The sequence below is a fragment of the Urocampus carinirostris genome, chromosome 10, assembly GCF_059441175.1.
Source record: "Urocampus carinirostris isolate Australia breed hairy pipefish chromosome 10, RoL_Ucar_1.0, whole genome shotgun sequence".
Lineage (NCBI taxonomy): Eukaryota > Metazoa > Chordata > Actinopteri > Syngnathiformes > Syngnathidae > Urocampus > Urocampus carinirostris.
Genome location: NC_142358.1, coordinates 1,180,293 through 1,196,229, shown reverse-complemented (window position 1 = coordinate 1,196,229; position 15,937 = coordinate 1,180,293). Strand labels below are relative to the sequence as shown.

The 15,937-nt window shown below is 37.8% G+C and overlaps 1 protein-coding gene across 3 annotated transcripts in view; it reads left to right on the top strand.

Moving 5' to 3' along the window:
- The window catches only part of akap1b (A-kinase anchoring protein 1b), a 48,659-nt gene that overhangs the window by 9,241 nt on the left and 23,481 nt on the right, over window positions 1-15,937 (top strand). For all 3 annotated transcript variants that reach the window (XM_088346263.1, XM_088346262.1, XM_088346264.1), the window contains exons 2-4: window positions 262-1,697; window positions 6,257-6,381; window positions 12,490-12,613. In XM_088346263.1, the coding sequence (XP_088202389.1) occupies window positions 287-1,697; window positions 6,257-6,381; window positions 12,490-12,613 (1,660 nt within the window). In that variant the 5' untranslated portion in view covers window positions 262-286. The remainder of the gene's footprint in view (window positions 1-261; window positions 1,698-6,256; window positions 6,382-12,489; window positions 12,614-15,937) is intronic.

The window sequence follows — 15,937 nt, the reverse complement described above, 5'->3', positions numbered from 1 at the left end:
AAAGATGGTGACTTTATTTTAGCCATCAAAAAAGAAAAATGTTCTTTTGATCGGCGCTGAATTTCTTCCTTTGAAGGTACCGGACCAATTAAAATCTGGCAATGAAAGTGCTTGAAAGGTTCTTGAATTTAGAACATATAAAGGGAATATGAACCCTGGTAATGAGTTGATTGAGCAATATTTCGAATAGTTTTGTTTATGTTAAATACAGGCATACATATCGCAACAAATAGATAAAATTGTTTCTGCTTCCCCTTCCAGGTGTAGTTGCTAGTTCCCTTAGGAGATGCCTCTAAGGTTTCGCTCGGTTGTGCCCTACTCACTGCCTGGAGTCCTAGCACTGATCGGCTGGTGGTGGTACACCTTGCGTAAAAAAGAGCGCCTCATCAGCCATGACGAGCCAGATGGAGGTCAAGCCAATGCAGCCCTGAGATTGTCTGGACCAACGGATCACAATGGTGTCGTTGAGAAAGACCCTGTATGTACTACAAATAACACAGAACATCATGTTTCCTGCAGACATTCAAAATTTACTCATAAAGATGAGGAGCAGGAAATTATCTCACAGGAACAAGCCGACAATTCAGACACAGCATCCATAATCGGACAGATGATTGAAGACTCTGATGAGACATGTGAAAAAGAAATGAAAGTTATTGATAAACTCACCATCGCTCATTTGTCATCAAATCTGCAAGATGAGATTCTAAAAGTGTCACCTAAAGATTGCAGAGAGTCAAAAAAACAAACACTTTCCTCCTGTTCCCCAGAGGCATACATTGATCCGAATAGAGAGTCATCTGCTTCAGAAATGGCTGCTGAACACATTTTCTTGCCCCACCACTCATCGACTTCGTTAGAGTGCCTTTCTGATGCAAAGCGGCCTGAGCCAGAAGGGGAAGTTGCAGATAACCACGGATTAATGGTAGCATATGAAGATGGTTGTCCAATTGCACCCATTAAAGCACAGCAAGCGGGATCCTCACATTTGGAGTATCAAGAGATACCTGATTCACTACAAGATTTTAATCAACACATGATAACCAGCACACCCATTTCTCTGGTTGAAAATTCAGAAGTCCACACTGCACCGTTGACACCAAAAGAAATTTGTGTTCACACTAGTTATGAAAAGGAGCAAGATCTGGAAGTTCTGGCAGCTGGACTCATAACTGAGGTCATCTCTGCAGCCACCCAGCAATTCTACAGCTCCTCAATTCCTGACATCATAGAAGGTGAAAGGTATCATTGTCAACACCTTCAATTGTCAACTTACCATAAAACAAGCTCTGGTGAAACCCAAAAGCAAGTGATGTCTAATGGGTCTTTTAATGTCCATGCATGGGAATCTATGGAAGTTGATAAATCAGTGCAGACAAACAATACTCAAAAAGACCCAGTATCTAAACAATCTGATCAAATGGCAGTTTTTGAACCTGGACTAAACGCACACAAATTTGATGAATCGGCTACAAGTACTGAGGAATCTGCTTGTAGCACCTTCCACTCTGAGGATGGCATTAGCAACGAAACAAATCTCTTCCAGATTACAGAGTTGGGGGGAAAAGTAGTAAAACAACCCCATTCACTTATCGAGACACCTACAGAGGACCTAGTGTGTGGAGTAAGAACACTTGATGGAATGGACCACAGGAATGGACCACAGGGATGTGAAGTAGAAACAGACCTGTCTGGAGGTAAATTACATGTATGCCGAATTTTATATATATATATATATATGTATATATATGTATATATATGTATATATATATATATATATATATATATATGTATGTATATATATGTATGTATATATATGTATGTATATATATGTATGTATATATATGTATGTATATATATGTATGTATATATATGTATGTATATATATGTATGTATATATATGTATGTATATATATGTATGTATATATATGTATGTATATATATGTATGTATATATATGTATGTATATATATGTATGTATATATATGTATGTATATATATGTATGTATATATATGTATGTATATATATGTATGTATATATATGTATGTATATATATGTATGTATGTATATATATGTATGTATGTATATATATGTATGTATGTATATATATATATGTGTATGTATGTATGTATGTAAGGATCTACATTTTATAACAATTTTCAAAAATAATGTTTTTGAATTTCATGCTAATGTCTGACAATTTTGTTCTCACATTAACACATTCTTGCTGGTCGCACATTGTCAAATTTCTTCCACTATTGCCCAGAGCACTATACGCATTTTTGCTTTTAAGGCTGGGAAAGAGAACATCTTAAGTTTTCTTTGTGTGTTTCTTTGCCAATGACATTTATAAGAATGAACCCACAGAGGTGATGTGTTCTACTGGCGCAGATTTGCGTTTATAACAGAAAAACGATTGCCATTCAGGCAATTCTTGGTTAAAATTCATGTTTCTGGACCACAATAAGATTGAGGTCTTAAACACAATTGCATTCAAATAATTGTTACACGCTTCCCAAGTAGGGCAACAGCAGCGACTGGATAAAATGAATTGAAGTTGATGATTAAAAGCGTAGGCAATTAATTTCATGGATCTTTGTTTAACTTTGCCATTTACTTTAGTCTCACCACTAAAAACAAGCTCGTTGTCAAATCAGTCATTCTTTATTGCATTGGAATGCAAAAGTCACAACGAGCTGATTTAACAAAGTCCTAACTGTAGCCCGCAAGGCGACATGTGTATTCATCTTCTTAAGACATTCCTTTGGAACTCCATTATTAGCCAACCCCTATAATGTGATTTCCATGTTTTTAAACATGTGTCGCTTAGTCGAGCTGCATTTGCACTGTTGAAGCTGAGTGGCAGTATTTATGTAAGCTTATAGCAGCCCATTGACACAAATCTCGTAGATAATTGATGGGAATAGCTCAAAATGGCACAACGTATGGGCTAGCAGCAAGATATTGACTTTATTTTAGTCTTCAAAGTCGACAACAAAAACTTCTTTTGATCAGAACTGGATTCATTAATGCACCCTTTAATTATGTATATTTTTTGATGACAATCTTCTTCACGATTTTGATAATATCCTCATTGCCCACCCTTTTCCTAATAATGTACAGTATATTTGTGCATGTAATGTGTGATAAAATCTCAATTTTTCGCTTTAACTCTACGCGCACATGCCAGATGCTGTCGAAACAAGCCCGTGCTTAAGTCTCCTCTGTGGTTCATTTAGGTAAGTTTGTTTTTAAAAATCGCAGTCCAAATATGACTTATTAACTATCTCTTGTCATTAGTCCTCATGCGAGTTTTGACACAATATTCACATTCAAATAGCAGCAGTTATGTATTTATGTGTGACAAACGTACCGTGAATTCCGGACTATAGAGCGCACCTGATTATAAGCCGCACCCACCACATTTTAAGAGGAAAACAGAGTTTGTACTTACACAAGCCGTACCTGTATATAAGCGCCTACATTAAAACGTATAACACAACCACAAAATTAGCCCAAACCCGGCTTTGAGTCCCTTGATTGTAACCGAATATAAGACACAAATTCCTAAATACCACAGCCGGTAAAATGAACAGAAAATGATACCGGTACTTAAAGTTTGTTGCAGACCTGCAGAGTCTGGGTACGCGTTAAAACTAATCCAAGGAAAAAAAGTCCATATTTCCAAACGTAGGGGTGGGAAAAATGTATATCCACTATTGTCCACCGCGACAACAGGTCTCACTCACCTTTACCCCACTTCCCGTCAGCCCGCGTTTGCATACATATTATACATCGGTTACACATATTTACACAGAAAGACGGTACACCGAGAGAGTTTTCAAAGCTTTAATTATTATTTTATAACTTTCATCCCAAACCGTGCCTGTGAAGGGTAGCAAAACGCTACTAGCAACACGCTCGCGACACAGTTAACAGGTCTGTCAAAAAAACGTACCGTACTTACAGAAACCACGGTAAACCGTCCTTATCTTCTTCCTCATAACTGGCATCATTAAACTCGTCTTCCCCAGTATGGGAAAGAGACTTTGTCATATAGACGTCGTCCCACGCTCCCTTATTCAAAAATATGCTAGCAACACTCTCGTAAAGTGAAGTTTACGTGCAGTAGCTCTATTTCCTTCTTTATCAGACTCCTCGTTTGCTTTTAGCTTGAAAGCTACGTCATGTGCCTTTCTTTTTGCAATTTGCATGATTAGGATATGTCGACGCTAATTTAATTTGTGCACAAGCTAAGAAGTTGCAGTCTTCCTCGGCACATATATTCCACCGGTCTAAATCTTACCTTTTGTACACAAGCGCCGCTGGCGCGTTAGAAAAGTTACATAAATTGGCCGCATCACTGAATAAGCCGCAGGGTTGAAAGTTTAGGAAAAAAGTAGCGGCTTATAGTCCGGAATTTATGGTACTCTTTTGAGCTATGTGACTTGCCACCTTGTCGTGTTTCATTACGCCTTAAAATAAATAAATAACAAAACTTTCAAATTCAAAATAATTTACATGATTATACAGCCTTTTAATGTTATTACCACTTATTTACTTGAAAACCAAAACATTTGCTTTCAATAAAATGACATTAAGATGGGCCTTTATGCAATTGTTTAAAATTAATGTATGGTAACTTTTTCAATGTTAAGACACCCCGGGATAGCGTATCAATAGTAATACTACCTGTATAGTATCGTAGTATGAGGATTGGTGGCGTTGTAGTCTCAATGTACAACATAAAATGGTGGAAAGTTTTTAAGCTTATTCTTGGAACATTTTGTATAGCTTCAGATGTTTCACAGTGTTTCCCATAATATTATGTGTAACGCCAGTGGGTGGACAGTCTATGATGCATACCCTCATAAGTAAATTTTGTACAATTTAAAACAGAATCTGGTGCATTTTTAGAGCAAAATAAAGAAGCTAGATCTAGTAAGATGAGACAGGAGTTTAATGTGGAAAAAACAGGTGCCCTGTTTACTTGCAGCAAGACACTAGATTAAAAACAAATTGGTGTACACAATACACTTGAAAAATAAATGCTTCGAGGACGTTTGCTAGTATTCCGCGGCAATATTAGCAATCTGCAATGATGTCATTGTCTGCTAACAGTAACCTAGATGGCCCAGATTAAAGACAAAATGGGTCTAACAAAAAAAAAAATTAGTTATTTTTTCATCCTTTACAAAAATTGTTACACGGTGTACACAATTTGTAATGATCAAGATGGAAATTCTGACTATTTTTTGGCAATCGGATGGCTCTTTCACCGCAGCTCACTACAAAGAGCTGGCCAGCGCTTTTGGGTCAGATTTTGTTGTTGCTTTAACAGATGTATATATGTGTATATAACTACAACAAAATACAAATTCTCTTAAGTGCTATAAAAATGATCAAATACAAAAACTTAACTATTTACCAATCAAATTTTAACCAATGTAGACTGAATTAAGCGGGGGTGGCGGGCCCCCGGCCCCTGTCACTCTTCCGCGGCGCGTTCGCGCCCCGGCCGAGTCATTCCTAAGACTTAAAAAGTGGTCGGCGGCGCCCTCTGTTGGCTGCGGCTGCATCGGCTCGCTACAACGGGTCAGGTGCAATCGACATTTCGTTCTGTGTACATTGTTACACAGAATGACAATACAAGGAAATTATTATTATTATTATTAACACAAACACAAAACATCCAAAAGCGCGCAAATAGTTAAAATGTGTAAAACAAAAGAAAAAATCTCTTGACTTGACTGAATTTTGGCATTGAGAAAAGCAAAGGGAGTGATTATGGTTATTCTGTCAGAGATGGACAATTCTCTCAGCTTTGGAGCTATTAATTTAATAAAATGAGTTAATATTTGGATAATTTTCCTACTTCGACTCAATTCTTCATTTCCTTTCCTTTTTTGCACTCTCTTCTCTTTGACCAGTTCCTTCCCTGACTTGTTCTGTGCTGCTGCCCCTCTCCCCTGTTCTCTGCAAACAAATTAGCGAAGCGGACAGATCCGATCACATTCATATTAACCTAAATAACTAAAAGCGAGTGAGAGGACAAATGTGTGCAAGCTAGCACACACGCAATGGGTTTGCAATCTTTCATATCATGAGATATCTTTAAAGTTATTTTGATTAACTTCAAAACTCTGGCCGGGACCAATTAGACCCAGCGGCCCACCAGAGTTTTACAATGGTATGGAATACATTTTTTATTATATGGTCTTGTTAAGCATTTCAATGTTAATGTTTTTTTGTCTAGGCTCTGATGTAAACAGTATGGACTCTGTGGACAGTGGGTGCACTATGGGCACTAGAGAAAGCCCTAGTAACCATGTTTCCTCTTCAAGCTCTGAGCTAGTCATCTGGGAGATTGAAGTGCCAAAGGTGAGGCAAGCCTTATCCCGCAAATTCTTTTAAATGTCCCCTCCAGAACAACATAATTCCTCAGATTTGAGACCAGCAGATCATTTAACTCTCTAAGAAATAATAAATTATTTAAGTTCAACTTCCACTATTGGGTCAATTTTCTCAGAAAAAGGCATAACTACTGGTCACTGTTGGTCTGCACAGTCACAAAATGGATTGACTTTCAAAGCAAATCTTGCCAATGCATTGCTTTGCCTTTTTCTATTTAAAAGGTACTTGACGGCACAAGGCTGACCATGACACGCAACACTTCGGTTCAATGTACCGTATTTTCCGCACTATAAGGCGCACCGGGTTATAGGGCGCACCCCGGAAAAATAGTTTTTGGTCCTATTTTTGACATACATAAGGCGTACCGGATTATAAGGCGCTACAATGGGAACGTCGACAAAACAGTCAGATAGTTCAGTCAAACTTATTACCCCCTTAACATTCCCAAAGCTTGCAAAGACGCAAATACGTGTCGAGAACACGTGCGGATGCGGTGTCCGTACGATGTCACTCAAATGCATCGTTCCATCATCGGAAGGTTAAAGTCTTGGGATTCAAGAAATGCCAACCATTCCTTAGTTTCTTTTTTCTTTTTCGCTCGCAACTTTACTGTGCATATGACAATTAACACTTGGAATTGAGTTTAATTTAAAAATGGACACTTCATTCCAACCATTATCTGCACCGCTTATCAAAGAAACATCGAGTTCAGTCTGAAACAAGATGCATGGATAATATATAGCTGGGGTTGGTCACCGAAGTCTTTATGTTCATAATCATATGCAGCCAATGTCCTCTTATATCCGTGAGTGTAGTAAATCCAGGAGAATAAAATATTTACAAATACAGTATAGTAAATGCTTTCTGTATGCCGTCAACCACGTGCTATACACATTCATCTTTTTCGGCCAATTGCAGGCTTTGTTTAGCCGTTTAAGCCAATTCCAGCCTGTAAATGATAAAAAGGATCCGCCCCTTGACCTCCGAATAACTTTAGCCAATAGTGATAGATTCAAATGATGATTGACACATTGGTTAGCCAATGAAACGCCGGTAAATAAATCCCAGCTTACACCGCGGACTACTTGGCGTTCGGGGGGGAAATCTAGTCGGCGGCTGCAAGTTATTTCGAAGACTTTGCGACTTAATGTTGATCCATAAATAGGGCGCACTGTATTATAAGGCGCATGGTCAGCTTTTGAAAAACATAAAGGCTTTTAGGTGCCACTTATAGTCGGAAAATACGGTACCCCCAATGGCACTCAAAAAAATTAATTGCATAACTTGTTTAAGAAAAGTGTTTGAGGACTCATAAGGGGACAAATCAAGCTAGCTACCTGGAACTGCGACGCTCAATGTTCAGGACTTACAAAATACAAAATAAAAAGTGATTCCAAATTCATAGTTGCAAAGCATTTATTTTGATAATTGATGCACCTGTGAATAGTCAACAAATGATGTGCACCTCACGATGGGACGCGCCGCATGTATGCCTAATGGTCATGAAAATGCGGTAGATCACCACTGAACTGTTGCTGTTCTCTATTAGATTCCTTCAAATGACTTTATAGACAAACGGACTAGTGTCATGAGTGTCGAAGGATTGGCATGTTTCAACTGTACAATGTAAGCTATGTAAATGTTGACGTTAAATGGGAAATGGATTGCATTTATATAGTGCTTTTCAAGTGAGTTAAGACCTCCCAAAGCGTTTTGCAATGTGCCTCACACTTACCGTTTCTCACAGACACATCGATAGCGGAGATAGCCATGCAAGGTAACTACCTGCTTATTCGGGGCATTAGGGGTTCAGTGTCTTGCCCAGGGACACTTGGAAATCTAACTCGGGGAGCCGGGAATTGAACCGCTCTACCCCCTAAGTTACTGCCGCCCAGTAACTAGTCAGGATTATCTAATTAAATTTGGCGTCTCCCAAAATTGTTGGAAGGTGCCATAAGGCAGATTTTCCTGTATGAACCCAGTTTCAGCAAGGCAAACGCTCACTGTGCAAAAACGCAGTAAATTTGAGTCACCACACCTACTTGGCCATTTTCTAAAAATAAATAAAAATAGAAAATAAAAATAAAAAGAATAAACGTTTAATAAAATAGTATGCTCTATAACGGGTGGCTAACCCGGTCCTGAAGAAGCCGCACCTCCTGCATGTTTTGGAGGTTTCTCTGCTCCAATACGGGTGATACCTATTTCAGTTTGTTAGCAGGCTTTGTGAGACCTTGATAACGATCCAGTTGATAGGAATCGCCTGCATTGGAGCAGAGAAACCTCCAAAACATGCATGATGTGCGGCTCTCCAGGACCGGGTTAGCCACCCCTGCTCTATAACGTTTCATAGCAGGCTGAAAGATGAAGCATAGTACTGCATTGAAAAACAAAACTACCCATTAGGCGTTGGTCTGTGAAGCCCTTTGATACTCCTTGTGATTAAGGGCGTCACAAATAAACATGAATTGAAAAATAAAGTTAAGTTTAACTTCCTTTTGAAGTTAGGTGGCGTCCACCTTCGTGGGAAAAAGTGAATGGAAACAAAACAACCATTTTCTCATTGGCATCAAGCTCATTCCACTTCCATTTCCAACGAAACGGCTCGCCTCCTTAAGTTTCATACCAACCATATTGAATGGATGCATGAGATATTAAACAATAAAAATGTCAATGTTCTTAGTGTGCTAGAGATAGTGTGCAGTGTGTTTACATTACACACGAACTAGGAAGTAGAAGCCGTATTTGGTCTTCGGGGTGGATGCTGGATGACCTATCACAGCGCCACGCGGTGGAAAGAACAACTACAGCGCTGTTCACAACTCAGAAAATGGTGCACACAATACAATGTCTGGATATTTTTCGACTTCCCGAAAAAATGTTCTTTATGTACAGTTGTTCGTAACTCGAATGTTCGTAAGTAGGGGAGTTGTCTGTATATAGACCAGGCAATAAATGAAGAAAAATGGGGGAAAAAAGTCAGGGAAAGTGTCGCCACTGTGCCATTCTAGGCACAGATCCTCTGGAAAAACATGCACAAAAAAAAATTATTAAAAGAAGTAAAAGATCAGCTGTCTCTAAGATTGAAAGATTGAATTTACTCAATATCAATAAAATATGTCCAAATTTTTCTATTTTTCTGTTTTTTTTTTATACACTATACATACATATAATATAAATTGATTTCTTTTTTTGTATTCCATATTGAACTCAATTATTACCCACCACTTTCTGTGTTTTTTAACAAATGTATTGTAGCCAAGCACATTGTTGAGGTAAACGGCAGAATTCTTGTCATTTTTAATTTAGCCGATTGACGCCAAAAGATCATAGGTCATTGATGGAAACAGTTTAATATGGTACAAAGTATATTCTGGCAGCAAAATATTGACTTTATTTTAGTCCTCAAAGTCAACATCAAACGTGAAAAAAGGTTCAGTTGAAACTCCATTATTACCCAACACCTATAAAGCCTTTTGCGTGTTTTTATACGAGTGACTCAGTCAAGCTGTATGTGCATTGTTGAAGCAGAGTGGCAGAATTTATGTCACTTTATAGCAGCCTATTGACACAAAGAGATAGTAGATAATTTATAGGTATTGTTCAAAATAGCTCAAAGTATGTGCTAGCAGCAAGATGGACTTTATTTTAGTCGTCAAAGTTGACAACAACGAAAATAAGTTCTTTTGATCGGCGCTGGATTTCTTACTTTGAAGATACTCAAAATTGGCTTTGAAAGTGCTTGAATTTGGCTATGAAAAGGGTGTACAAAGCCTAAAACAATTAACAAACCTCCCTTGGGTGAAAGCCAGCTACGCGAGGCTAGTTTTTGTCATGACGTGATCTCAACATCCATTCTTGGTCATTTTTTTTCCCCGTCCACAACCAAAAATGCAATTTGGTCTTTAATGGCTGACATTTTTCGTGCTTAAAATTATGTGAATCCCTATCGAATAGTAATTTTATCAACCAATTTAATTTATTTTTATCACTGCAACTCAGTCATACTTTTACTGGAAATAACATATTTGGAACAGTTTATCATCAAATTATTTTTGTCCTAAGTAAACATTTTATATTTACGTAATTGTAATATACCAGGAATATCTTATCATATGGCCCGTCGGACGGATCTCATTCGCTGGATGATTTAATCCAGCCTGCCATAAATCTGACTGTCAAAGAAAAGCTAACTACAGAGGCCTCCCGACTTTCGAACATTCGAATTACGGATTCCGGCAGATACGATCATTTTTTTTTTCCGGGATGTCGAAATATATCCAGACATTGCTGTAAATTAGATTTTGTTTAGTGTGCACCTTTTTCCGAGTGGAGGACAGTACTGTAGTGCTTCTGCCCGCCGTGTGGCGCTGTGAGAGGTCACCCAGCATCCACACCGAAGAAGAAATCTGTCTTCCTGGTTTGTGTGTAATCATAACAACGTGTACTGTATCGCTAACGCACTAAGAACTTGGAAGTTATTTATTGTTATCTTGTGCATCCATTCAAGATGGTTGGTGTAAAAGAGTCGAGCCGTTTCTTTTGAAACAAAAGTTAAATAAGAAAGCTTGATGCGTTTGAGAAAATGGTCAGAAGGCTTTTTCAACCACTTTTTACCAAGGAGGAGGACCTCTTGAAGTGCAGGTAAAACCACTTTATTTACCTTTTTTATAGAGCATATTATTTTATTAAATGATTATTTCTGAGTACAAAAAAATACAGGTTACCTATACAAGCCTTAGAGATACTTATACATACAATATATAGCCCTGAACCAACTTACGAATGATCGTCCGGAATCCAACTCGTTCGTAGGTTGGGCAGCGTCCGTGAATGCTCTCTCCGGCTATTAAAGTGTTGGGTTTGTGTATAGTGTGGTAAGTTGTTTTAAGGTTTAAAACGGCATTCGCTTAACTGATAAAATAGTGCTCAACTGTGATCGAACAGCACTACATTTGTGATTGACTGGCTGCTCTTGATTGTGCACAATGTTTATACTCATTCATACATTAGTGTATTTGTTTCACAATGTACACTAAGTAACTTGTACAGTAAAAACTCTGTTAATCCAGATTCAAATTGACCGGGAAAATTGTCCAGATCATCCGATGTCTGGTGTTCTCCGACCCCCTGACCTCAAAACGATGTTTAGTAGAAAATACATGAATAACTCATCTGGTTTTGACGGACATGAATTCACGGGTTTATAGTCTGCTCTACTTCTGGGTGCAAACAGATGCATTGGCGTTTAGATCCCTTCAAAATGTCACCACCTGAGTGCTGACTCATCAACTTATTCGCTTTTTTCAGAAGATGTGACAATGTTTGAGGTTTCATGTGAAAATAAGCCGCAATATCTTTCTTCTTCCTGCCAGTGTAATTACAGTATTGTATGAGCTATAATTTCTCTTCCAATGTCTGGTCCCCTCGCCTCCTCTTCAATGACGCCATCAAGTGACACTCGGCGTCGTTTTGCAATGCTACATCACAACTTTTATCGAAGCACAATGAGATTGTCGGTCAGTGGCAATCGGGAAACTCGCAAAGACAAACTCATACAGAAATTCTTTTGTCTATGGACAAGGATGGCAGACACTTTCCGGGAAAGTTGCGTCATCCAGCCTCTGGTTGAGAACTTTCCGAAAAGATGTTTACTTGAACATTTCGGGAATGTAGCGTCAAAGATTGTGATAGGCTAATGTGGATAGATTGATCCAGAATAGACATGCCCAAATCCATAAGACTGGATCAAAAATGATCAGGCTTTTGATCCGGGATAGCCAAAGATTCGGATTATAAAATGCGGAATATGCATAGATTTTAATGAAATAAGAAATACATTAGAGACCATCCGGACCAAACTTTTTATCCGGATTTCGCCAAGATAAAATAAACCGAATCCTGATTAACCAATGTTTTCTGTATTAACAATTAAATTAATTTTATTGTAGTTTTTCTTTTAGTTTACAACTCGAATTTTCTTGTGAACTTCTTCTTCTGAAGTTGCTATATTAATAAAATCTAAATGTTCATGTTAAATGTAAATTGGATGCATTGTGTATCTCTGTGTTTCAGCTTCTAGTTGGGCGATTAATTGGGAAGCAAGGACGATATGTGAGTTTTTTGAAGCAGACATCTGGTGCAAAGATATACGTCTCAACTTTGCCACACACACAGTTCCAAATCTGTCACATAGAGGGTAAGTTCTCCTTCCTTTTTCATTTCCACAGAACATTGATTTAAAGAAGAAAAAATTATATACTGCAGCGCTAGGCAACTACTGTTAACAAAAAATAACTTTAATACTGTTAATTTAAAAAAATGGTTTTGGTGGCAACTTTGTCCATTTGTGTGTCCATAACAAAACTACATTAGAAATACTACAAAACTAAACATCATATTTAGAGCTCCAAATGAAGGACCTATTATATTAGTTTGTTTTCATCCCGAAAAGAAAAAAATACTTGAGAAATACCACAAAAATACTACTGTAATACAAGAACTACTACAGAAATATTACACCTGAAATAATACAAAAATACTATGACGGAATATTACAGATATACAAAGATAATGCTTCAAAAATACCTACATAGAAATACTACAAAAATAACATTAGACTAATAGCCAAGTCATGTTTATTTGTATAGCCCTTAATCACAATGAATCCCAAAGGGCTGCACAGACGGTGGGTGTGCGTGCGTGCTCCAGCGTGTGTGTACCCCTGATCATTTTCCTTTATAAATCATTGGTTGTTCGGATCAGCAATTTCAGTAAAATATAGCAGACAGTGATATCTGATGAGTGAAATAAGGTTTATAGTATTTACAGAAAGTGTGCAATAATTACTTAAACAAAAGTAGGCAGGTGCATGAATTTGGGCACCCAAACAAAAAATTACGTCAATATTTAGTAGATCATCCTTTTGCAGAAATGACAGCCTCCAAACGCTTCCTATAGCTTCCAATGAGGGTCTGGATTCTGATTGAAAATGTTTTTGACCATTCTTCTTTACAAAACATCTCCACTTCAGTCAGGTTTGATGGTTTCTGAGCATGGACTGCCCGCTTTAAATCACACCACAGATTTTGAATAGTATTCAGGTCCCGGGACTGAGAACCATTCCAGAACATTGTACTAGTTCCTCTGCCTGAATGTCTTAGTAGAATTTGAGCAGGGTTTGGGGTCGTTGTCTTGTTGAAATATCCACTCCCAGCGCAACTTCAGCTTTGTCACTGATTCTAGAACATTGTTCGCAAGAATCTGCTGATACTAACTGGAATCCATGCGACCTTCAACTCTAACAAATTACCAGTACCTACACAGGCCCATAGCATGATGGAAACGCCACAAAACTTTACTGTGGGTAGCAAATGTTTGTCTTGGAATACTGTGTTCTTTTGCCATGCATACCTCCCTTTGTTGTGTCCAAATAACTCAATTTTCGTTTCATCAGTCCACAGCATCTTGTCCAAATCTGCTTTAGCATACCTCAAGCGACTCTGTGGCATGTGCGCTGAAAAGGCTTCTGCCGCATTACTCTCCCATAGAGCATCTCCTTGTGCAAAGTGCGCTGAATAGTTGAACGATGCGCAGTGACACAGTCTGCAGCAAGATCATGTTGTAGGTCTTTGGAGCTGGTCTGTGGGTTGAGTTTGACTGTTCTCACCATCCTTCGCCTCTGCTTATTGAGATTTTCTTGGCCTGCCACTTCGGGCCTTAACTAGAACTGTGCCTGTGTGCTTCCATTTCCCCACTATGGTCCTCACAGTGGAAACTGACAGCTAAAATCTCTGAGCTAGCTTTTTGTTTCCTTACCCTAAACCATGATGTTGAACAATCTTTGTTTTCATGTCATTTAACAGTTGTTCTGAGGCTCCTATGTTGCCACTCTTCAGAGAAGATGTCAAAAGAACAACTTGCAACTGACCGCTTTATATACCCTTACTCATGATTGGCTTCACCTGTGTATGTGTAGGTCAAGGGTCAATGATCCTAACAAACAAAATTTGTGTTCCAATTATTAGTGCTAAAGGCATTCAAGTCAATAAAACTACAAGGGTGCCCTAATGTATGCACCTGCCTACTTTTGTTCAAGTAATTATTGCACACTTTCTGTAAATCCTTAATTTGACTTCTCAGATATCACTGTGTTTGTCTGCTATATGATATATTTAACTGAAATTGCTAACCCGAACAACCAATGATTTATAAAGAAAAAAAAAATTCTTAAATGATCAGGGGTGCCCACACTTTTGCATACTACTGTAAATAAAATAATACTATAGAAACACGAAAGCCGGGGGGAATCGGAGAAGAGGCGGACTTGCTAACACGAGGTTGTGTATCCCTGGATTTTTACAAAGAAAAGATTTCCATCTGCTGCAGGGATGTCGAACTTTTGGACTGGCGTGACGTCATCCGCTCCGCTACAAGCACCCTAGGGCATCATGTTAATCTGTTAATAAACAACGGGGTAGACTGCTGGAAGTGTGAATTTCCCTACGGGGATGAATAAAGTATATATCTATCTATCTATCTATGTTACCGATCTACCTCAGATGAACTAGAAAAATCTAATTGCATAAATTAGACTAAAAAGTGCAACTACGGTCATATTACGAACTAAATACAATATAAGTGCTTAAAACAGTGACATATATATTATTTTGCTTTGATTGTGAGCGTTTCAAAATGAATTTAATAAAACTACAAAATTTAAAGAAATACAACATGTAGATGTTTGCATATATACGTAAATGAAAAAATATCGGATAGATTGTAAATGGTCTGCATTTATTACAGCGCTTTCTCAAGTCACTGAAGACCTCCCAAAGAGCTTTTACAATGTGCTACTCACTCACTCCGATAGTGGCGAAAGCCATGCACGTATTAAGATGTTTTATTTTTATTTGTCTTTGTTTTTGTTTCCAATGTTTAAAGTTATAGTTTTGTACTTTAAAATTTTAAAAAATTCTGTCATTTTACACTCTTGGTCTTCATAAAAAGTATGTTCCAATAAATTATTTCAAACGTTTATGTCAACCCATACTAATTCAATTTAATCAATAAAACCCAGCTCTGTGTCTGTTACAACAGAAAATAACCTTAGTGGACGTTAAATTAACATTTGACAAGCAGAGAGGAATATGAAAAAAAAAAGATTCACTAGATGCACACCCATCTTGACTTTTTTTTTCTTGGCCATATTTTTTAACCCAACTTGTCCCAACTCGAAATAACTGCTCACCGCTGCTACACAGTAAACCCTTGTTTTTCGCGGGGGTTGCATTCCAAAAAAGTCCCTTGATAGTCAAAACCCTACAAAATAGAAACATTGAATTATACAAAATGACCAAAAACTTACAAATAACAGGGTTTGTACAAGTGCTTGAAATCCATGAAAATGCTTGAATTTTAATTGTGCTTTCAGGGTTTGAAAAGTGCTTGATTTTTTTTTTTTTTTTTTTTTTTTTTTTTTTTTTTTTGAGGAGTATACACATTGACTTGTGCGCCCACCGAC